General features: G+C 41.7%; 1 protein-coding gene across 2 annotated transcripts in view; it reads left to right on the top strand.

The window, feature by feature from the left end:
* The window catches only part of UNC5B (unc-5 netrin receptor B), a 195,204-nt gene that overhangs the window by 153,501 nt on the left and 16,301 nt on the right, over positions 1-25,402 (top strand). The window contains exons 2-12 of one of the 2 annotated variants that reach the window (XM_073685856.1): positions 2,107-2,328; positions 3,830-3,973; positions 4,253-4,356; positions 6,921-7,101; positions 10,733-10,900; positions 11,025-11,189; positions 11,597-11,629; positions 18,808-19,002; positions 21,073-21,444; positions 23,039-23,126; positions 25,165-25,333. In XM_073685856.1, coding sequence (XP_073541957.1) covers positions 2,107-2,328; positions 3,830-3,973; positions 4,253-4,356; positions 6,921-7,101; positions 10,733-10,900; positions 11,025-11,189; positions 11,597-11,629; positions 18,808-19,002; positions 21,073-21,444; positions 23,039-23,126; positions 25,165-25,333 — 1,841 coding nt within the window. The remainder of the gene's footprint in view (positions 1-2,106; positions 2,329-3,829; positions 3,974-4,252; positions 4,357-6,920; positions 7,102-10,732; positions 10,901-11,024; positions 11,190-11,596; positions 11,630-18,807; positions 19,003-21,072; positions 21,445-23,038; positions 23,127-25,164; positions 25,334-25,402) is intronic. The other variant, XM_073685857.1, reaches the window with a different exon arrangement.

The following is a 25,402-nucleotide window of genomic DNA, read 5'->3' as shown; positions in this document are numbered from 1 at the left end:
GCATGGGGACCGGTATGATTGTGAGTTGTTGTGTACGAGGTGGTACTGTATGTACTGAATGTATGGATATGACTCTTTAGTTGTTTTTATTATTTTCATTGTCTTTAAAAAATGGAAAATTAAGCCTTAAAAATAAAAAAAATCTGCATCACCTCACAACACAATTTTTTTTTTTTTACTTAAATCGTTTGAAAATTCTTTATATTGAGTTCAGTGGATGAACAATAGTAAAACAGTTTGTGGTAAACTTGTAAACCTCCCTGTACATGGGCCTGCAGGCAGACACTCCTCAATAATCATACTTGGCTACTATTTTACTTGAAGGGTTACCACGTCTGTCAATACGTGGAGCTGATCTTCAGTACCGGGAGCAGCCACAAACAGTGAGATGGCACTGTGGTGTTCTGCTCTGTATACGGTTTACATTAAGCTACTGCTTATTCTAAGCATAGATCATCAATATTTGCGGAGTGACGAAAGGTTGCCTTGATAAGAGTGCCGTCCACTGTGCCATTACATCTTTCTACGCCCAATGTCAGATCGAGCAGAAAATTATGCTGAACATCTTAAAGATTTTGGACTTAAAAATGACATGAAAGAGAATGGTGTTTGGCTAGAAAATCCATTTTGGTATTTGGCCTTGGTTTTCTTGTTTTTCCTACTATCTAACTTATATTGACTATTTTTACTATTTATCAGTTCAGATAGTTTTTCTGTCCTTGTATCTTGGTTGGTATCAGTACTTCATATACTTGCTGCATTATTTGAAGATGATGGGACTCTTGAATTTCTAAGCATTAGAGATTAATAAGCAGTCATTTTTTTAATGGGTTGTATCTGGTATTGCAACTCAACTCCAAATAATACTGATAGAAAGAAACTTTCTTTTTTCTTTACTAATCTCACATAACCTCTTCAAAGCAGTTGTCCAGTCCTGGGGAAATTTCCGGCAGCCACTGCAGCTTGCGGACTCCTAACTATGTGTATAGGATTCGGCAAGTTGCATTTGTCGTCAGTGACCAAAAGTATGGGATTTGCGTACTGTCGGCTAAATGCCGACTACATTCTCATCTGTTTCTCAATATGGTGTTAATGTGGATGAGAATATAGTAGGCATGTGACTGCAAGTTTGCAAATGGCATACTTGCAGTCAGGTGACGAGACGACCACTCAAACTGGCAAGCAAAATCCTAACTGTGTAATTTACGGGTTTGGCAAACTGCACTGATTACTGAAAGTTTACCCTAAGCCGGACATGCCCTTTAAGTCTCTGCTCATGCTCAGACAAACAAAATACATGATCCAATCATTTCTAGCTTGTTAAGTCTGTTACATTTTTTCTATTGGGGAACAATGTGGGGCTGTCACTAAAAGGGAAGCTAACATCAAAAAATGACCTATTGTACGTTTTGTGATGGTGGATCCTGTGTTATCTGCTGTGTATAATCCGTGTCAGGCTAAGTTCACATGTCCAGTAATGATCCATTAGAACGGATCGAGCTGGAATCCGCTGACACAACTTTTTGTACGTTTTTCAAAACCTGATCTCTGATCGATCCATTTTTTAAAAAATTGAAGTCTGTGGACGACGGATGCATTAATAAGCTCTCCGTTGTTCTCCCATTTCGAAGTAATTTGTTTTTGCTTGCTGAATCCGTTAGAAATGGAAGACAACAGATGGATATTTAATGGATCCGTGGTCCATAGACTTAAGTGTTAAGAAAAAACGGATCCAACAAAGATCGGTTTTTGAAAAATGGACTAAAAAGTTGTCTGCACCGATTCCTGCTGGATCCATTCTAACGGATGACTACATGTGAACGTGTCCTTGCTGAAAACTGTTCCTGGAAGGACAGGAAGTAGAAGTCTAAAAAAGCCCCAGTGGCCACTGGGAAAATTGTATGGTTACTAATTTTGTTTTTGTTTTTAAATAAAGATTGTGATATAAAAAAATACACTTAACACAACAATCTGATTTAAATAATAGGTCATTTTCTGATGATAGCTTCTCATTAAAGTGACATACAATGATCTCAGGAGGCTAGGCCATGGTTAGTGTGCTAGAAAATTATTTATTTTCTAAATCATATTTACTTTTACTTCCAGGAATTGAGTATAGTGATGTACTGCCAGACTCTTTCCCGTCAGCACCTGCAGAATCGTTACCACATTTTCTCTTGGAACCAGAAGATGCCTACATAGTAAAGAACAAGCCAGTAGAACTTCTCTGCAAAGCTAACCCAGCCATACAGATCTACTTTAAGTGCAATGGAGAGTGGGTGAACCAAAATGACCATATCACTAAAGAAAGGGTTGATGAGTTAACAGGTACCATTAAGCAACCGTTTTGGAATACAAAGTGTCATATGCACCCAGATGGTCTAAAAGGTAAAGTTTCTTATGGTAGAGAGTGCTAACTTGTTGTAGTGAGAATCTCCAGGGGGGCATTGCATGACCTATCAGCCTCTTTATGATGACTTTGCACTCTCCACATGTAGAAACTTTGCCCCTTTGTCCCACTGTTTACTGATTTCTCACACAGCCAAATCAATTCTTCTGCTGTGCACTGATGAAGGGCAAATATCCCAAATCATATGTCTGCAAATGGAGGGTCTTATTTGGCTTCTTATTAAGTCATGTGCAGGGGTCGATATTGACTTTTAGGATTGATACTACAGGTCCGGTCCTCTTCTTTGACTAGGCTTTTTGCATATGTACCCAGGTGACTGAAAACCCAAGAAGTACAATCATATTTTATCCTCCACCTTTAAAGGGAATCTGTCACCCTCTGGGAGATATCAGACCGCTACTATGGGGATACAGGATATAGAAAAGTAAATCTATACATACCTGTATGGCCCATGGTAGAGGTCTGATTGCAGAGAAAAGAAGTTTTATCTCTTTGGTTTTCAACAGGGACGCCAAGCAATGCCCGTCTATCTGATTATTATTCCCCTAAATCGCCGCCTTTCAGCCTAGTTACCATTTTCTGTCCCTCCCCCGCACGTCACAGGACGCTGTGATGTGCGCTTTCCTTCCTCACCTCCCGGCGCATGCGCAAAGCGTGGCTCTTATAGACCGTGGTTTGTTTCCTCCCGGCCGGGTTTGTATGAGCACAGTGCCGCAGAAAACCTTCTTGTTATGCGCCGGAAGTCACTGGAGCGGAAGTCACAGTGACTCCCCGGCGCCTGCGCAATAGAGCACTGTGGCACTGTGCTCACACAAACCCGGCTGGGAGGAAACAAAGCGTGCTCTATAAGAGCCACGCTTTGCGCATGCATCGGGAGGTGAGGACGGAAAGCGCACGGAGGGAGTGAAAATGGTAACTAGGCTGATAGGCGGCGATATAGGGGGTGACAGATTCCCTTTAAGGGAGGTTTTCTGGGATTTTTTTAAAATTTGCCCAAGAGTAGGCAATAATGTAAAATAAATCTAACATGAGCAGCAGTTCGTCATTGTTACCAGACAATCCATCTTTCACCTGACTGCTGCATCCAATCATTGGCATGCATAGCACATGACCCAAAAGGCAAGTGATTGGCTGCAGTGCTCAGATAACTGATATACAACATCACATCTGGAATGTCCGGAACCACCACAGCTGCGAGGAGTTCAAAGCTATTTTTTTTTTTATTTCAGATGATTTCTTACTCCTGGGCAAATTTTAGAACATCACCTATGCACATGACCTCTGTAATTATGCTGTTATCAACTGTTTATCTGAATGTTTGAGATATTGGACGCTTCATGTTGTGCAATGTAGTATTTTTAGGAGAACGTTTTCCTTTTCGGTAAGCAGATATTTCTAATATGTTTTTCTAATCACCAGGCCTTGTTGTACGGGAGGTCCAGATCGAGGTTTCCAGACAGCAGGTAGAAGAACTCTTTGGTTTGGAGGATTACTGGTGCCAATGTGTTGCATGGAGTTCAGCAGGCACTACCAAGAGCCGTAGAGCCTACGTCAGAATAGCCTGTAAGTTTCATCCCTACAGTGATTTCTATAAATGTTAATGACTTACCCTGGAATACTGGTGTTCTGCCGATGTCATGACAAGATCACCATCTTGTGGAGCTATGCAAAAGTGCATTTTAATAGTAAGTTCTATCTGCAGTGCCTGTGACTTGTAAGTTCTACTGATGACATGTAGAAATGTATAGTGTGATATTCTCTCAAAGGAAAATGTATATTTTTCTTCACATTATCTTTGGTATTGTTTTATTAATAACTGTACTTTTCATTTTGTGTTCGCAGACTTAAGAAAGAATTTTGACCAAGAACCTCTAGGTAAAGAAGTACCCTTGGAACAAGAGGTGTTACTCCAGTGCCGTCCCCCGGAGGGTATCCCACCTGCTGAGGCAAGTCTACGTTTGGGTTACATGCTGCAGTTTTGTATGATTTTGATCAATTGTACTGACATTTAGCTATAATCACTCAATCCCAGTCAGTGGTCTTGACCTCCAGGGTTGGAGACCACTTCTTGATTTTTGGATTGGATTGACTGGAAATCATGCATTTATATCCTAGGTACAGAATGGCATCATGTTTAAAGGGTGGTCCAGACACAAGATATTGATGACCTATCCTTACAATAGGTCATAAAGATCAGATCGGTGGACATCCAACACCTGGCACCCCACCAATCAGCTCATTATATGCTCATACACTGCACAGCTTCATTCAGTGTGTATTGGCCACATTGTTCCTTTCATTGTGTTCTTACATTTGGCCACTGCTGGAGCTTATAATAGTGGATTGGCGAGTGTCGGACCCTCACCAATCTGATCATGATGACATTCCCTAGGGAAAAGTCATTGGTATCTTGTGACCGGACGACCAAGTTAGAAAATCTGAGACTGCTAGTGTTTCTAAATCTACTTGCAGATAATTTGCTGATAGTTTAGACTGATTATCTCCTAAAGGAAAAATATGTTCAGCTGTCGAACCGAAAACAGCCACACCAGAAACAGTCATGACAGCTTTAGTATCCAGCAGGGGCTAACTCCTACAAAGCTTTGGCAGGTAGATTTCAGGCAAGAGAAGGAGGGAGATAAATTAGTCCCTTCCTCGCGGATGCATTAGTGGTGTGATGGATGCATACACATTAAGGGAGCCAGGTTTTACTTTTTAGCAGATTTGTTTATATGGAGTCTCGGATTTGTTAATGTGACAGCTAATAACACACTTAACCTCCACACCTGTTCTTTTCCTAATATTTGACAAACTTTGGCGGTGACACCAGACCTCTTCTGTTCAGTTATGAAGGCAGGAATGGATGTCCTTCTACCGTTAGATTCAATGTCTAAGGTGTATTTTTAAAGAAAGTCATGATATATACTGAATAAGTATCCCAAATACATACTGATGGAGAATTTAGATTGTGGGCCCAATGAAATGTACTAATTGCCATACAAATTAAAAGAGTGAACCATGGATGTCTATTAGACATGGATAGAGGTCATAGGAGGTGTCCTCTCTTCAGGGACCCCTACCAAAATGGAAGCCACTCAAGTGGATCCAGACCATCCATGCATTTTACTTATTGTTACACGGTGTTTTGTTTTTTTTCTGTTGTAAAATATGATGTGTATTTGCAGAGGAAATCATGGCAGGAATCTGAATGTGATCATCAGATGACAGAATCTGTGGAAAACTTCACCCTGTAAACTTGCGTAGAGCAACCACTCCTGCGTTTTTTTTTCCAGTGGTGGAGTGGTGCTTTAAATGTAAGTCCCCTGCCCTTAGCTATATAGTCGCCCTCCGGCGTCTTCAAAGTTTTTCGGCCACACTCTGGTCCCTTGGCTCCATCTTGTGAGTGCAGCTTCTGATTGGCCGGAAGCTATCTTACAAGTTCTCAATGCAAGTCTGAGAACCAGAATGAGGCCCGAACAAGGCTTTCGTAGACTTGTATTGAAAAGTGACCCCCATGCTATTCCTTGAAACACTGGAGCTGCCGACAGGTCACTTTTCGCCGAAGACCAACGGGAGCAATGCTGCAAAACGATGAAGGTGGCGGCAGGTGAGTATGAGGCAGGGGAATTACATTTGTGGTGGTGCAATAAAAAAGTGCTAGAGTGGTGCTTTAAAGGGAACCTGTCATATTGAAAATGGTATCTGACATACAGGCAGGATGTTATAGAGCAGACCGAGCTGATCGGATTGGTAGACATTATTGTGGGAAAAGTTTCAATAAACCTTGATTTATTTTATTGAAATTCCTGGTGTTTGTATGGATATGAGTCAAGTGGGCTGTCCAACAAGTGATTGACCGTCTTCCTTGTATGACTGTGCATGCAGAGAGAGCTGTTAGTCACTAGTAGCTCCCTGGGCTCCTACATACATCAGAGATTTCAATGAATAAAAAGTTAAACTGAGTCTTCTCCTTCAAACCTATATATCTTTCTTCTCCGCTTCTCCTCCTGTATTCTGTACTGTCCACAGATCGCACTGTGTGTACAATGCCATAGGTTCCTTTTATTTCACGTGATTGGCCGCCATGTAATGCAGTATTTCCCCTGCAGTGGCCGATATGTCTGGCCAAGAGAGTCTAGGGTTACCCTCGCTGGGGGTTAGGGATTCTGGCTTCACGTCCTCCCTACCGGTTTCATCTTTTTCCGCTTACGGATAGCCGTCATCCCCATGAACATCCATCTCTGTGGCAGCTTTATGTTTTTAGTGTTATTGCTCACAACATCATCATGCTTAGCTTCTCTGATCAGAGGTGCTTCCAGAGCGGATTAATATGGATGGCTTTGTGAAATGTAACGTATTCAGGCATTTGCTATAATCTTCTTGCTATTCTGGTTCAAAGACGACTAATTGTTGTTGATCCTGAGGTCAGAAAGTTGTTCATTTTTTAATGATATGTCCTTTGGATGTCGCTATCTCTTATCTTCTCACCCCTCCCCTTCTCTCTCACTAGGTGGAGTGGTTAAGAAATGAAGACATTATTGACCCTACACAAGACACTAATTTCCTCATAACAATTGACCACAACCTCATAATTAAGCAAGCCCGGCTTTCCGATACTGCCAACTACACCTGCGTTGCTAAGAATATTGTTGCTAAGCGGCGGAGTACCACGGCAACTGTCATAGTTTATGGTACGTACTGGGAAAAATCCCAGCGGTAATGTCATTGTGATTGTGTATAGTAAGCATGACATCTACTTGTAGGAATTATTTTTCAGATTTTGCTTATTGATTAAAATCAATTAACATGTTATTCTACAGTTATGTTCACATTTGCACCCACCCTTCTGAACTTGGGAAGCCCAGGGGTAAGTAAGATGGAGTAGTACTACACTCATGGAAATGTACCTGAATATTGTGTACAGATGCTAATGAAGAATATATTTGGAAGGTAAAGCATCCCAATAGCATCTCCTGATGATACAACATTGTAAGAGATTTCCAGTGACAATTTATGACTGATATTCGTAGAAAACTGAAGGGCTATTGTCACCTGCAGTAATATTACAGGTATGGAGTTAGGCCATCGGTTGTCTCGTAGGCCTCCTTTCTATCTATTAGGCTGCCAGTGTTTTTTCCCTCCACCATGGTGCAGAAACATCAGAGGGATACTGAAGCCACCTGGGATCGTTCAGTTACCCAGCACATCAGTCGTTGTGGAGAATTGGTCCTTGAGCTCATCAAATAGAAACGTTGCATGCAGCCATTTTTTATCCTGGCTAAAGAAACTCCGGCAGGAACTTTAGCATCAGTTTTGTCCAGCTCAGGCATTAGACAACTGTCCAGACACAACTCATGTGTGGAAACCCAGTTTCACTTGATAAGGCATCTGTCCACCTATAGATCCTTGTATACTACATCCAGTGCAGCCAGCAGAGAAAGGATTGCTGGGTATCCTGCCCTGGTTTTGTCCTGTTGAAGTCGGATGACTTCGAAAATCATGGAAAATAAAACCAGTTCTCTACACCTTATCAGGCTCGTGAAATTTTCAATTGGACCTTCACCAGTAGCGCAGATTATCCCAACTATTCTTCCTCTATTGACCACTATTGGTTATTTTGACATGGGGCTGCAGAAGTTGTTCTACATACAGTTTGTATTGTGTCTCACACAACTGAAGCAGGTGAGCATATCCTATTTACCTATACCAGTGATGGTCTGATAAAACCCTATTGCGCTGTTTCCAAGTTACTCATCCACATCCATACAGTGTGATTCATGTGTTCACCTTGGAGCTGGAAGAATAAATAATTGACCTTATATCATTTTCTTCTAGCCGGGACTCTTTGCTCAGGCAACATGTTGTAGTACATTGGACACACAATATGCCCCTCTGCTTTTCCATGTACGTCTACGGGACAAATTAATGTGCATCACCATATTTTTTTTCTCATCTAATAACGTAGTTGCACATTGTTAGGGTATGCAATCACTACACGATTAGTGGGGGTCTGACCAGTCTGACCCCCACCAATCCTGAGAATAAACAGGAGAAAGTGCTGCATCTCCATCTAATTTCAACTTGCATAGCTGCACTCTCGGCCATATGCCTGTGCAGCGGACTCATCGCAAATCCAGCACTACATTCCCTTCATTTGTAGGATCGATGGTAGAAACAGACGTTGGCCCCCACAGATCATAAACTAGCAATATGCCAGCACTTTCTAAAATAGGAAATTGCTATTAGGAACAATTGGAAGGTATGCTAGGGAACCAGAAAGAGGATTCTAATGATAACGCTTATATAGACTATTTTACAGAAGAATGGTGTAATGCTGAGCGGGTTTGTATAGGATTTTCAGTAGGTATGACATTTTTAGCAGATTTGTTTCCAGTATAACCGGGGTTTATGTCTTAATAAATATCTGTAAATGTCTGCCACAGATATACACCTTGTCCGTAATCTTGAAAACTGCAGTCAGTTTCATTTTATATAACAATTACCCAAAACAACCTGCCATGGTGGGGCTATTTCCTCAGCAGATAAGTATCTCCAGTGCTTCAGGTGAATTTTCTGGAAGGAAAAACATTATTTATTACACTTATTGCTGGACACACAGTATAGCAACTTTTTACTTTTATTTCAGTGATACATATGTATGGTACAAATACATGTAATAATTCCAATGACCATTACTGAAGCCATATCCCCTAAAATTGACTTATTTTAGAATAAGAATATATGAGGATGTTTGCTTTGCACATGTATGAGTTGATGCTTGACAATATCTTCCACAAAGTGCATTCGAGGTACATTAGTTACCAAAAATACTCCTTAACTTCTGACTGTTCCTACACTCCTGCAAGACGTTTGCATGTTCTCCCCGTGTTTGTGTGGGTTTCCTCCGGGTTCTCTAGTTTCCTCCCACACGCCAAAAACATACTAAAAGGGAATGTAGATTGTGAGCTCCAATGGGGACAGTGCCAATATTGTCTTAATTGTAAAGCGCTGCGGAATATGTTGGCGCTATATAAATAAAAATATTATCATTATTATGGCATGGATGGGGCGTGGCAAATCCCACCTGATAAATTCTTCAAAAGTTATATGTAATGCTCGTTCACGATAATTTTTTCAGTGTACATCGACATTAAATAGAATGTCCACTACTTTTACATTGATGACCTATCCTCATGATAGGTCATCAATGTCTGATCTGCTGGGGTCCAACACCTGGCAGCCCTGCCGATCTGCTGATATTAGTGGCGTCTACCGGCCAGAAGTAATCACTTGCCGAGCTGCCCTGTTTACTTGTAGTGGCCGCGGAAGGGTCCTACACATCTGCCTCCTATTGATTTGAATAGGAGGCGGATGTGCCGTACTAAGCCCTGTCAAATACAAGTAGACGGAGCTGCTCTTCAAGTAAGAACTTCCGTCCGGTAGACGCCACCGATAACCGCTGATCGGCAGGGGTGCCGGGTGTTGGACCTCAGCCACTCAGACATTAATGACCTATCCTAGGTTATCAGTGATAAAGTAGTGGGCAACCTCTTTCATAATCAGGGCAACTATTTTATATTTGGATGTTCAATTGAGCACATGAACAAGCTTTTTTTGACACCTCCTTCCTTTTAATTGAGCAAAGTAGATACACAATTTGACTGGAGCAAAAGTTTAATTCTGCGACTTGCATTACATTTATATCGGTCATCACATGTAGAATTGATCGTTTTGCATTGATGTTTGCAGTAGGTTTTAGCTGTAGTGACAGCAAGAGCTGGAAAACAGATATTTCTTAGTGATTAAATGTAAAACCACAACAGTAATAGTTAAATTAATCAGAAAAATACACGAGACAAGGCTGAAATGAATTAGGGACAAGATGCATACTTTTTATCCAAGGAAATCATAATAATTTGACTGATGGCTAATGTTTCTGCACAGAAAAGCTTGCAATTCAAGTAGCAGATGTCTGCGGAAAGAGAACTAAAGACCACTTTGCATCTCTCAGTGTAGTAAATTAATTACATCTGCTTATAATTAAATAACCATAGCACCTGTTATTAGGCTTTGTCTGCCAACTTTACTCAGCCAACGGTGGGTGGCAGAGATTTTTCTAGACTGGACCTTGGCTTACCAGATGGTTATAAATATTTTCAAGTCATTAGTTAAGACGACTATTATTTTTCTCTGCTGAGTTCTCCTCTGCGTGTTATCCGTGTTGATATGTTTATAAGCCATCAGTCTACTATTCAGCTCTCTTAAAAATTGGATGTATAAATGGCTGCTGTTAAAGCTCTGATTTTTTTTTTGTTACGTTAGTGAATGGAGGATGGTCGTCCTGGTCAGATTGGTCCCCATGCAACAACCCCTGTGGACGAGGTATACAAAAGAGGACAAGAATGTGTACAAATCCAACCCCTTTAAACGGCGGGGCTTTTTGTGACGGTCAACCATTCCAGAAATTGGCTTGTACCACTATGTGCCCAGGTATTTGTGCTTCAAGTAATAGTGACGTGGCCATCCACCTATAATGATACGAAATGCATGCATATTATGGATCCATTTCTCCAGACTTAATTATTGCTATATTTTGCTATGGCGTGGTTTGCAGTTGACGGAGGATGGACGGAGTGGAGCAAGTGGTCAGCCTGCAGCACTGAGTGCACTCACTGGAGGAGCAGGGAATGTAATGCGCCTACTCCTAAGAATGGGGGTAAAGACTGCAGTGGAATGCTGCTGGACTCCAAAAACTGCACGGATGGCATGTGTATGCAGAGTAAGTGTTCCACAAATAATAATCGGCATATGTATTATATAGCAGGTGTTGTGATCTTTTATCTCTACTCTCAATATATGCCCCAATATTTTGTAAGTTGTCAAATCTCATATAAATAGTAATATGACCCATTCTGTACATTAATACTGTTTATAATGAGTTTATACAACATCTTATTGACTATTCAGATAATGATTCCGCTTTTGCCTTGTATCATGTGCTAATATAAGACAAAATGGGATATTGCCTTAGTTTTTGCATCATTTCAATCAGTCAAAATCATTCTCGATGTTCCATCATCGTGTCCATTTTTATTGTAATTGTCTCATTTCTCGTTGTTTCCTTTGTAATCGCTCCATCTTTTACCACGAACACTAATTTCATTTTGGTTTTTTTGTTCCTCACAGACAAGAGAGTGTTAGGTGAGCCAAAAAGTCATTGTAAGTTTCATTTCATCACTTTTATTTTTGCTCATCCTGTTTATTTTGCTTTGCCTGTTTTGCATGATTTGGCTTCGTTGGATCCGCCACATTTGGGGGTCATGTGATTTCACGCTTTCCTCCGTCGGGGACATCTGTCACAACAACACAAGAGGAAACAGTGATTCTGTTCTGAAAAACAATATTCATCAAAGTGCACTCAACAAGGTTGTAGGAACCAGAGGAACAAATGTAGAATAAGCCAGCCAGTTATCTCATTCTCAGTAGCTGATGCCTTGTAATGCAGTCCCATTTTAGGATTCCAGCAGTCCTCCGTAAAACTACCCATCACACAGGATATCACGATGAGCTGTAGCAAATGACAGTCATTTCAATTCACTTTCCAGACATTAGCTCGAGTGACCAGCTGCTGTCTCTGAAATGTTGTGTGTAAACCTGCCACATCTGCAGCCGGAAAACTAATAAAGCCACATAGCCTCACTCCTCCAGAACAATTGTTTGGTCAACCGCCATTCTGCAGATCTGCCGCTGCTGCATTTTTGTTGCTTTGTGCAATAATAGGCAGTAAAATGTCTAGTCCATGGAGCGCATATAAACATTCTTTAGGCTGCGATAAAGGAAAGCTTTCATGATGATCATGCTGCTCTGTATACAGGTATAGCAGCGTAATACAGAGGAGAGAGTGCTAGCATATTACTATATTATTACTGCAACTTCTTATTTATATAGATCGCTGTTTGAGTCCATTGGGCGGTCCCGCTCAGTGATTGACAGCTCTCTGTATGCTCGCTCCACCCATTGGACTTAAAGGGAATGTGTCAGGTCATTTGCGTACCATACTAATAGTATCCAGAAATAGGGCTTGAGCAGCCGTTTCAGCATATGTAACTTCTATTGTTGTACATTGCCCTTTTGTGTCGATGTAAGCCCCGGAAACTGTATAGTCGCACGTCGGCAAGTCATCCGTATGTACATGCGAAATGAATATTCACCCCTTCCACCCCACCCATAATCCCACCCACCGCTCTGCGCCGCAACAGTGATTCAGTCAGACTGCCGTATTACTCGCCTGGGGATCGTATCGCAATCCTTGGACTGACCATCGGCTCTCCTGACCTGGTGCAGAGGGATGGGCAGCATTATGGGCGGTGGAAGGGGTGAATATTCATTTCACATTTAATTACACTTGACATGCCGGCACGCAACTATACATTTTCCAGAGCTTACAGCAACACAACGGGGCAACATACAGCAATGAAAGTTATATATACTGATAGGGCTGCCCACGCCCTAGTTCAGGATACTATTAGTATGGTACGCAAAAATGACTTGACAGATTCACTTTAAATGGCAGCTAACTCCGTGCATACAAGTCACCAAATTACAATTTGTATTGAATCTTTCCAACAACAATGTATCAGTCTGATCACTATACACACAACAGAATACAGCAGCCTCTGTAAGTGCTAAGATGTATGCAGACATTGATTATATGACATTTGGACTGCATTACTGCTATATAGAATATTCTATAAAATGAGGGTACTTTGTGCACACATTGGCCAATTCCTGAGAGCCCACTAGCCATGACAAGGCGTACCTTTCTTTAATGGGACCCTAACCTAATAATAATCAAACATGCCTCCCCTGAGCTAAATGCCTGTAAATTTAAAGGGCATATAGCAGTGGTGGCAAACCTATGGCACGTGTGCCAGAGAGGGCACGCAGAGCCCTCCCTGTGGGCACACGCTCCATCGCCTCAGCACTTACAGGGGGAGCTCTGCGCCGGGCTGAAGGAGCAGAGCAGTTCGGCAGTGCACTGAGTGCAGCGAGAAGTGTACACCAGCTGCATCACTAAGCAGTAGGCACATTGATTCAGGGCCTGGGAATCAAATCTCTTGGGCTGCATGTTTCTATTAAAGAAAGTTTATTTTTTTTTAATGTACAGTGCCTGCGTCTCAGTGTACGCACGCAGCATTACCTTCTCTTCCCCTGTGGTGCGGATACAGATTCCCTCTTCTGCTTGCTCCTCCTCCCGGTTAGTTGCTTTGCTTTCAGCCTGTGCTGCAGATGCAGAAGAACGTCAGCACACACAGGGCTGGGAACTACACTCATCTCCTGGAGCAAGTAGCTAAGGACCATCAAGATTAGCTGCTGTTTGTGTCATAGAGCAGCAGTGACAGGAGCGGCCCTGTTAGAGATTACTAACTGCGATCTAGTGCTAGTGAATAGTGAGTCTGAAGCTCCATTGACTGATCGGTGCAGTATCAGATTTCTCATCCGCACACTGCACCGACCAGCCAGCTCAGAGTAGACACTAAGGTTAAGTGCCCACGTAGCGTTTTTACGGCTGCGAAAACGCTTGTAAAACAGTCTGCCATGCAAAGCAATGTGAATTCGGATGTGCTGTGCACATGATGCGCTAATTTGCTCGCCGAATTCGCATTGCGTTGCAAAACGCAGCATGACCATTTCTACCGCGATTACGCTGCAAATTCGCGGCCATTGAGGAACATTGAAACGCAGCAAACCCGCAGGTATATGTGGATTTGCTGCTTTTCAATTAAATTCAATGGCCGCGAATTTGCAGCGTAATCGTGGTGCGTGTGGTACCCGAGATGAAGAGGAGACTACAACTCCTCTTCATCCCGGCTACGACGCGGTGAAAAAAAGAAATAAAAAAGTAAAAAATAAACAAAACCGGTATATTCGCCTCTCCGGCGGCCCCCGGTCTGCTCCCGGCCACGTCCTCTCTCCTTGGCGTCCCGCAGTGTACTGTCAGGACCTGCGGTGACGCCATTTAGTCACCTGATGGTCATGCGACCGCTGACTTCGGCGGTCAGGTGATGGTCGCGTGACCATCAGCTGACTAAATGATGTCATTGCAGGTCCTGACAGTACACTGCGGGACGCCAAGGAGAGAGGACGCCGCCGGGAGGAGACCGGAGAGTTGAGTATACAGGTTTTTTTTTATTTTTAACGTTTTAATTCTTTTTTTTTACTATAGATGCTGCATTTAAAGCATCAGTTGTTCACACATTATAAATCCATGCCAGTTGCATGGATTTATATTGTGAGACCAACTTGTCAAGCACTTTCCAAGTGATGCTCAAAATGCTTGAAAAAATGCATGCGAAAACGCTTCTCTCTGGCAGAAAAAACGCATGTAAATCTGCATGCTTTTTTTTCTGCCAGAGAGAGGCAAAAACGCTCTGCATCAAATCTGCTACGTGGGCACATAGTCTAAGTCTCTGCTTATAATCACTAATAACAATGTGTCCTATTACTGCTGCTCTGATTATTCCAGGCTGACCTCTGATCCTATCCGCCTCCTACACTGACGAAAATACATTGTGTGCTATACACATACTCACAGATACCCCTGCCTGCTCTCTGTTGCCCCTGCCTGCTCTCTGTTGCCCCTGATTGCTCTCTGTTGCCCCTGCTTGCTCTCTGTTGCCGCAGCTTGTTCTCTTGCCCGTGCCTGCTCTCCCTTGCCTTTGCCTACTTTGTTTTACCTGCCTGCTGTAGCCCCTGCCTGCTCTCCTATACACGTTTTGCTTTCTGTTGTCCCTGCCTGCTCTGTTTCCCCTACCTGATCTCTGATACCCCTGCCTGCTTTTTGTTTCCCCTGCATTCTTTGATACTCCTGCTTGCTCTCTGATACATAAACTATTGAACCGAACTGGCCGTGTTGTACAATCTATCTAGAAAATAGTGTACTGGGAACTCCAAATGGAATCAATTAACCTACAGAGAGCACGGAGTACATTCCCACTCAAACAACAAAAAAATGTGTTGGTAATTAAAAACACATATTTATTCAATCATTTAAAATATACATGCAAAAAGGACAAAAATACATATATAAAAATAGTAGGTCATTCGGGGTGAAAATCACAAAACAGAGCCGCAAAAGTACTCAATCCTTGTTCCCACAGTATAATGGTATATATAAAGCAAATAAAGTAGTATCAAACAAATAAATAGAGAATAATAAAGTGTACAGAATTTGACAATGAATGTCACACAATCACCCATAGAAAAATAACTATAGGTAGTAAGTTACCTGGTAAAACCCCCTTTTTGCATGTATATTTTAAATGATTGAATAAATATGTGTTTTTAATTACCAACACATTTTTTTGTTGTTTGAGTGGGAATGTACTCCGTGCGCTCTGTAGGTTAATTGCTCTCTGATACACCTGCTGGCTGTCTGTTGCTCCTGCCTGCTTTCTGTTGCCTCTGCCTGTTCTGTTTCCCCTGGCTGCTTTCTGATATACTTGCTTGCTCTCTGTTGCCCCTGCCTGCCCTTTGTTGCCCTTGCTTGCTCTCTGATATGCCTGCTTGCTGTTGCCCCTGCTTGCTCTTTAATTGTAAAGTGCTGTGGAATATGTTGGCGCTATATAAATAAAAAATATTATTATTATTTGATACACCTTGCTCTCTGTTGCCCCTGCCTGCTCTCTGTATGAGTTGTTTTTCCTAAACTAAGTATTCAAGTTAAATTGCGTGTTGGCACTTTGTAATAAATAAGTGGGTTTTGGGTTGCAGTTTCGGCACTCGGTCTCTAAAAGGTTCACCATCACTGGCATATAGGTTCCAGGACTAATTAAAAATAGCCTTAGGCTAATGGAAGGAGTGCTCAGCCAAATATGAAGGCTGTCACCACCTCCAATAGTATACTACAAAGTTACAACATATACTGAACATTTTCCAACAACACTATATCAGTCTGATCACTGACAGGTTTACATTAAGGGCTCTCCAATGAGTAATCATGATTAACATCTCCTATAAAAATACTGCATTTGCTGAGAAAAATAGCCATCTCTATTATTATAAGGGGCAAGTGTAATTTAAATCACATTATCATTTTGCACGTTCAGTATGTTTAATGAGCATAATGCAGCTTGCATGTCGAGCATTGCAACAACAGCGGAAAAACTTTTTGGGGTATAAAACTAGTTACTGCATTGTCAGGATGATGTAAGCTACCCGTCGTCTTTCTCACCGTACACAGTTTATTACAAACATTATATGAAATTGCTGTATAAACAGGGTCTGCGGAGGAACAATTAATTAAAAGTACTTCATAAAATATTTAAATCACTTGTATAAATTATTTAAAACAATTATACATTGCTCTAGGATAGTGAGGTTTGGAAATAGTACAATAAACATATATACAATAAAAAATTCACCTGCATTGCCGATGGAATAAGTCTCTGCTGCCGTTTCAATCTAGTAAGTGATTGAAATATTCAGCAATGTGTCTCACTGAAGAAAACAAGGCATGAGTCAGATTATATGTTGATAAAATCTACCGAAGGAATGATTGTCCTTAAAACACATTCTAGAAGGATGTTCAATATGTCTAAAAGACAACGGGTGTTTGTTGGGAATGCAGATAACTGAGAATATTGTGAAAGACACTATATGATGACTTCCACACATGATGGATTGTCTGCGTCTGCCTTGTGTGCTTTTCTCTCCTGTAATAGAACTGAATTGTGTTGAAATAATGGGTAATATACAAAAATGTTATGAAACATACAATGCTGGGGGTGGGGGATATATTTGCCCCTTCACAGTTTCTTCTATTTTTTTTTGCATATTTGTAACACTTGAATGTTTCAGATCATCAAGCTACTTTTAATATTACACAATGGTAACCCAATAGATACAAAGTACAATGTAAAGCAGACTAGAAGGTCTCAAAACATAGTGTTATGATCTGCTACAAGCACTAAGGAAAGAAAAGAGATCTGTCCCTACAATTGAACTAAGCTAGATCCCTACGATGTAACGGGGAACCTGATCCTGTGATCAGACCCTCTAAAGTCCTCGGCTAGTCTGAACGAAGACCTATAGATGCAAGGGAGGAATCCCTACAAAAACTAGGGACTGGGATAAAGTTGGACACCTCCTAGCAGAAATTGTAGCAGTAAAAGACAAACACACAACATAGAACATAAAGGTCCGAAGACCTAGCTAAACTGACTGAGAAAGGTAACTAAGCACCAGGCTAACTTAAGAGTAGAATTTACAATGAAGTCCAGCAAGGCCAGGAGGGCGGAGCAGGATTAAATAGGCAAAAAAGGTCATGTGACCAGCAAGATAGAACAAACCTAACAGGAGAGTTCTAACACATAGCACCTCGTGCCACGTTCTAAAGAGATTCAATTACTGATGCAAAACAGTCATTGAAATCTTGAAATTGAAATCAGTCTGGTTACCAAGTCATTGCTTAGGCTCTGGGACTCAAGCAAACTACACTGAGAGCCACTAACCACAAAAAACTTGGAACACTTTCCAAGAAGTGGCTGGCCTACCAAAATTTCTCCAGGAGAGCATCAAATACATATCCAGGATATCACAAAATAACCAAACTTAACATTTAAATAACTATAGGCCTCACTTGCCTTAGCTAAAGGGTTTTTCTCAGGTTGTGTGTTAAGCAGCTCACAGCTTTGCAGGCCCCTTACTTCTTGGTTGTTGGGGGGTGGGCACATCACCTTAAGTGACCATTCTTCTGCTGCTGTCATTGTTCTGAAGTCAACACTGTTAATCACTATATTTTCATATGGAGATAACAAAGCATTTGAACAAGGACTAGCTCAGGAAAATGGTTGGTAGAACTGAACTGAAAACTGATGCTGGGGAGACCAGGGCATTATAGTTATGTAGGACAGATAAAAGCCCCATCAGGAGCTGATATGCCCCTTTTAAATTTCTAATTGTAAGTTGCCTATGAATAAACATAAAAAGTAATGGCTGATTAATCATGTACAAATAACTACTTAGGATTTTATTGGGTTTTTGCACAGTAGATTATTGTATACTTTTACTTTCAGTTATTGTCTTAACCCCTAAGCTTATTCAGTGGATACTGAGCATCCCACATACTGCCGTCCATTACCAGACAACCCCTTTAACTGCAAAGTCTTTACCTAGTAAATAGACCGAAATGCTGATGTTTCAAGGTCCTGCACATTCATAAATGTTCCAGAGGGAACTTACAAAATCACATTGTAGACCACAAATTAGTAATAAGCAGGATTTTGTTATTTACAGTTTGATATATTATACCACAAATGTTAAAATCAGTCGCCTCTTGTACATCTAATAAGTTGTAGTTAAGAGATTGCTTAGCAATGTTTTCTTCTCTTTAATAGTGTTGGACTCGACAGGAGATGTAGCTCTCTATGCTGGTCTGGTCGTTGCCATCTTCATCGTCATTATTATCCTCATGGCTGTCGGGATAGTTGTGTACAGGCGCAACTGCCGTGATTTTGACACAGACATCACAGATTCCTCGGCTGCTCTTACAGGAGGCTTCCATCCCGTGAACTTCAAGACTTCTAGGCACGGTATGGCTAATATACTTGACCCCATTACCTATCCACTACTGTGAATGCTCATTAACCGTCATATTCTGAGGTGCTGGCAGATGGTCTTAATAGCAAAACAGATGAAGCTTATAAATGCAATATTCCATGCAGGGAATAGTAATTACTGACTGTATGTTTCTGTAATTACCATCTGAACCTCCCTGAGACATTCCAATATATATATATTGATGTGTGTGTGTAATTATATTTATATTATACATATACACTCCTCACCATTGAAGTTGCAACAATATGCAAGAAAAAGTTGTGGCCTTATGGGAGTCATAGTACGGATAGACAGACACATTAATGATATGCAAATGCTGAAAAAATGGAAATAAAATTTTCAAGACATCTTGATTATACACAGCATAAAGTATGAACACCACATTCAGAAATCTCCACACTTGCACACCTTGGCATGTTGTCAATTAGATTATTAATGATTGTTTGCAGAATGTCCTGCTACACTGAATACACTTCGGCAAATCATCAAGATCTGCTGCTGGCAGCTCCCTTGGCAAATTTCAGACCAACGACATCCCAGATCTGCTTGATGGGAGACAAGTCCAGAGATGCTGCAGGCCATGATAGCATGTCTCAGCCAGGATGCTCACAGTACCATGAGGAACATGCGGCCTGGCGTTGTCATGTTGAAAAAATGGATTTACCATTAGTTACACCTCCAAATTAATTTAACACCGAGCTGTTACAATACCTGGAATGAATACTAGAGGGTCCAGCTACCATGCATTTATGCCACGTCACTCCATAATCCTGGGAGCAGGACTGATGTAACGTTCCTTGAAGGCATCTTCATGGCATTAACATGTGCTCTCCAGACCAATCTCAAACTATCATTGCATCCAAGAAAAAAGCGGAACTCATCACTGAAGAGGATAAACCTGAAGAGGATAAAGAGGATAAACCTCCATTCGAGCCACCATTGCCATCTTGTTCTGCACAAAAATTGGCTTTGAGAGTGGTGGCGTGAGGTCAATGAAGAGTCCTTCATCATCCTACTTCTGGGATTATGGTGTGTGAAAGCATAATGTATGGTAATCAGACCCCTCTAGTCTTAATTCCTGTTACTTGAACAGCTCAGTGTTACACTGATTTGGTGGTGGAAACAGCAGTCTGGCCATTTCTTCAAATTGTATCAGGCCACATGTTGCTCGTGCTACTGTGAGCATACTGTGTGGCCTAAACATGTTACCATGGCCTGCAGCGTCTCTGGAGCAGATCTAGGATGTTATTGATCGGGAATTTGCAAAAGGAGCTGCTAGCAGGGGATTTTGATGATTTACCAGAGTGCATTCAGTGTAGCAGGACATTCCTCAGATGACCATTAATAACCTCATTGATGGCAGCCAAGGCATCTACATGCGGGGATTTCTGCTCATACTCAGTACTGCATAAATTGAGATGCTTTGAAAATGCTTCCATTTTTTTTCTTTAATATCAGTAACGTGTCTATCCATCCTATATTGTCATAACTCAACAACTTTTCCTTCCTGTGGTTGCAATTTCAATGTTGAAGAATCTTATGTATACACGTAGTTATATATGTGTGTGCTTGGATGTTGATGGCCAATCCAGCAGTAAGCACAAACTATATTGGCCCCACTATATTAAAAGTAAGACTACTAGTATTATAGCATTGGCTTATGCAAGTTTTACTAGATGTTTGTAAAACTAAAACTCTGAAATGTTTGCATTTACAGCGGTGTGGTCTTCATCCGAGATTTTATAGTATCATACAGCATGTCTAGACTTCATGGATACAGCCTGCTTGTCTCCTTGGTTAAAGAGACCAAAAATAATAAAAATCTATTACACCTATACAGCTTGAGAGCTCTAAGTCATAATGTAGGCAAAATAATGTTACCTACTTTACTCTGCACAATCACTGTCATGTATTACTAAATTCAGCAAACCTATAGACTAAAGATCTTTTATTATTCAATATTGTCTACAAAAGAGCAAATGCAAGTGTGATACTACACCAAAAATTGTCACAATTCTGATGCCTAATATTTATTTTTGCAGACAACTCCCATTTATTACACCCGTCAATGCAGCCAGATTTGACGGCCAACGCCGGTATATATCGAGGCCATATGTACGCATTACAAGACTCTGTCGACAAAATTCCCATGACCAACTCTCCCTTGTTAGATCCGCTACCAAATCTAAAGATAAAAGTCTTCAATTCTTCCCCGGTTGGGACTTCTCCTGGAATACACGATGACTTGCTTGGTCCTAAACCCATCGGGACATACCCATCAGATACCAACATCATTAACTCAAGGAATAAAACTATCAGTAGCCAACATCTCCTGACATTGCCGCGTGACTCTAGTAACAGTGTGACGGGGACATTTGGGAGCCTTGGGGGTAGACTGACTTTCCCAAACACCGGTAAGTTGGCATTTTCAGGCACATTTAAAGCATTTTTTAGCTGCTTTGAATGTTTGTTAAAGTTACGCGGTTGATTCGGCTGAAGACCCAGGAGGTCGCGGGAATTGTGAATAATCATATTTGTAGTGCACGGCATTATTCTGCGGATCATGCGGAGCACCTGTTTAAAATACATTGTTTTCTAACGGGCGCCTGTCATGATAATTTCACTCGTATCCAGGAAGTTTTTTTTCTTGTTTACGTATGTGCCATTACGGTCTTTAAAAGCTGTAGAAATGTCAGCACATTGGCATTAGTGTAAATTGAACTTCAACATAATTGGCACTGAAAGGCGCTTGTGTTGAATAAAATGTGCAATTACTGCTTCTAACAGTGGCATGTGCATAGCCCATATTGTTCCATGATCTTGTGTATTTTTAGTCTCTGCCTGTCTTAAAAGCACATGGCATATAGTACTATTGGGGCTCGTTCACACCACCATGTTTTCCATCCGAGTGAAAAAAACGGACAATAATGTTATTCAATGGGGGCCATACAGATGAGTGATTTTTTTTCATGTATAACAAGTGAGAAAAAAATTGTCCCATTTTTCTGGATAAAACCGTTTTTTATATGCTCGTGTGAACTTACCTTTACCTACCCTTACCGTTAGACTGAGTTCACACGAGTGTATAAAAAAGCCGTCTAATTTTCATCCTTATGGTGGTTCATTTGCAATCTGAATAGCATCCGGTTTTTACATCTGCAGTTATTAACATTTACAAACGCAAATACAGTTTCCTATGTTAGAATGAACTGAATGCTATACAGGTGATGTGTACGGGATCTGCTTTTTTTGTTTTGTTGCGCCCTCATAGACTTGAATAATCGAGACTCAACCGACTTACGCAAGAGAATAGTTCATACTGCTCAGGTTCAGTCTGTTAAAAAAAACGTTCATCTGACCAGCCCCATTGGAGAACATTGGTCTTAGTGCTTTCTATGTCATGTCAGTTTTTTTCATGGACATCATTCATACTGAAAATATGGTAATGTGAACTTAGCCTTACTCTGTTGGGTAAGGAGTTTGGCTACACATTTGGGGATGTCTTAAGACATTTCTGTGCGTAATAACTAAATGTACCAAGTGTCTGTCCTAAACATTCACATCTATGTCATGAGATCTAAGGGGTAACGTTTCTCCTTGTGGAGAGTGACATTCCTGGCCTGGCATGTCAGTGTGAGGGGGCTTATAGCTGTGCATGCCTATAAGATCTCACCTAGCCAAATCAGATCTCATACTTTGCACTGATGAGGGGCAGTATCCCGAAACACCATGTCTGAAAATTGATTCTTTGGCTTTTATCCGAAGTCATATGGCAAGGTTCGTTAAAGGGTCGATATTGACTTCTAGGATTGCTACTTCCAATAGGTGTCACTAGAGTTCAAGTCCTCTTCCTCTCTGAAGAGGCAATTTACACAACTATATCATAAAACAAAAAGTTGATTGGCCCACGGTAACTGTAAATGTCCATGCGTTCACAATGAATTGCCCTTTTCTAGCATTTTTATCATCTCGTGGATATTTTGTATAAATGCTTTTCTTGTTTGATAGGAGTGAGCTTGCTGATTCCACATGGAGCGATCCCACAGGGAAAATACTATGAAATGTATTTAATGATTAATAAGAGAGAGAACACAGTGTAAGTATTTACTTTACCTTTTAAATCTATTTCTCCACATATAAATGAATGTTCCCTAATATCCAACCCATCGCTGACACACATTTCCATGGATCCCTACAAGGGACATTTCTTGCTTTGCATGAAGTTGCACACTGTATAACCGCAGTCAGTCTGGGACTTATTATTCTGCTCTGTTTATTCCTACAGAAGGTGACAATTGTACGGCCGCTTGCTCAGTAAATGTTATTGATCCCCAGCCGTATACCTTGCTTTCTCGCAAGTGGCTCTTGCTGTGGCCCTTTCTGTCCATGTATTACACAGATACCCAAACTTACCCCTCCTCCTTTAAGTCACTATGCATGCACTCGTCTTTGTTCTGACCCCTCCCCCTTTAAGTCACTATGCATGCACTCGTCTTTGTTCTGACCCCTCCCCCTTTAAGTCACTATGCATGCACTCGTCTTTGTTCTGACCCCTCCCCCTTTAAGTCACTATGCATGCACTCGTCTTTGTTCTGACCCTCCCCCTTTAAGTCACTATGCATGCACTCGTCTTTGTTCTGACCCCTCCCCCTTTAAGTCACTATGCATGCACTCGTCTTTGTTCTGACCCTCCCCCTTTAAGTCACTATGCATGCACTCGTCTTTGTTCTGACCCTCCCCCTTTAAGTCACTATGCATGCACTCGTCTTTGTTCTGACCCTCCCCCTTTAAGTCACTATGCATGCACTCGTCTTTGTTCTGACCCCTCCCCCTTTAAGTCACTATGCATGCACTCGTCTTTGTTCTGACCCCTCCCCCTTTAAGTCACTATGCATGCACTCGTCTTTGTTCTGACCCTCCCCCTTTAAGTCACTATGCATGCACTCGTCTTTGTTCTGACCCCTCCCCCTTTAAGTCACTATGCATGCACTTGTCTTTGTTCTGACCCCTCCCCCTTTAAGTCACTATGCATGCACTCGTCTTTGTTCTGACCCCTCCCCCTTTAAGTCACTATGCATGCACTCGTCTTTGTTCTGACCCCTCCCCCTTTAAGTCACTATGCATGCACTCGTCTTTGTTCTGACCCCTCCCCCTTTAAGTCACTATGCATGCACTCGTCTTTGTTCTGACCCTCCCCCTTTAAGTCACTATGCATGCACTCGTCTTTGTTCTGACCCTCCCCCTTTAAGTCACTATGCATGCACTCGTCTTTGTTCTGACCCCTCCCCCTTTAAGTCACTATGCATGCACTCGTCTTTGTTCTGACCCCTCCCCCTTTAAGTCACTATGCATGCACTCGTCTTTGTTCTGACCCCTCCCCCTTTAAGTCACTATGCATGCACTCGTCTTTGTTCTGACCCCTCCCCCTTTAAGTCACTATGCATGCACTCGTCTTTGTTCTGACCCCTCCCCCTTTAAGTCACTATGCATGCACTCGTCTTTGTTCTGACCCTCCCCCTTTAAGTCACTATGCATGCACTCGTCTTTGTTCTGACCCCTCCCCCTTTAAGTCACTATGCATGCACTCGTCTTTGTTTTGAGATTCAATTATTTTCGGCAAGATAATATTCTGCGGTACTTAAAGGGATTGTCTACTACTGAATAAGCTTTTCCCAATCATTTCAGTATCTCACATAAAATAAAAACTGTGTATACTCATCTCCCACAGTGGTGCCGTTCCAGCAACGTTGGCGCCGCTGTTCCCGGAGAGGTATGTGATATTGATGTGTGACGTACAGGCTGCAGCCAATCAGTGGCCTCTGTTTAGCTGCAGCCTTTACTGTTTCATCTGGGCATACGTCCACTCTGTTAGAATATTGATGAGCTGCAGCCAAACAAAGGCCGCTGATTGGCTGCAACCTGTACGTCACACATCAATATCACATACCTCTCCGGGAACAGCGGCGCCAACATTGCTGGAACGGCACCACTGTGGGAGATGACTATAGACAGTTTTTATTTTCATTGGGGTCCTGAATTGATTAATCTGGGGCTGTCCAGTGGTGGACAATCCCTTTAATGTGAAAGTTTTTTTTTTTTAAAAAGTCTTCTGATTGGTCATTCTTTATTCCTAGTCTGCCTTCGGAAGGGACACAGACTGTTCTAAGCCCTATAGTGACTTGCGGGCCCACTGGACTTCTGCTGTGCCGACCTGTCATTCTGACCATCCCTCATTGTGCAGATACAGCCACATCAGACTGGATCTTACAGCTGAAGACTCAGTCTCACCAAGGAAACTGGGAGGTAGGAACGTCTTGGCATCCACCCTTGGTGTGTGGGGACACTTGAGTCTGTCATTTGCTTTACGTATTT

The sequence above is a fragment of the Phyllobates terribilis genome, unplaced genomic scaffold, assembly GCF_046119375.1.
Source record: "Phyllobates terribilis strain yellow unplaced genomic scaffold, ASM4611937v1 Scaffold_5__5_contigs__length_657084704, whole genome shotgun sequence".
NCBI classification, from domain to species: domain Eukaryota; kingdom Metazoa; phylum Chordata; class Amphibia; order Anura; family Dendrobatidae; genus Phyllobates; species Phyllobates terribilis.
The sequence above is the reverse complement of the archived record's forward strand: the minus strand, read 5'-3'. Positions and strand labels throughout refer to the sequence as shown.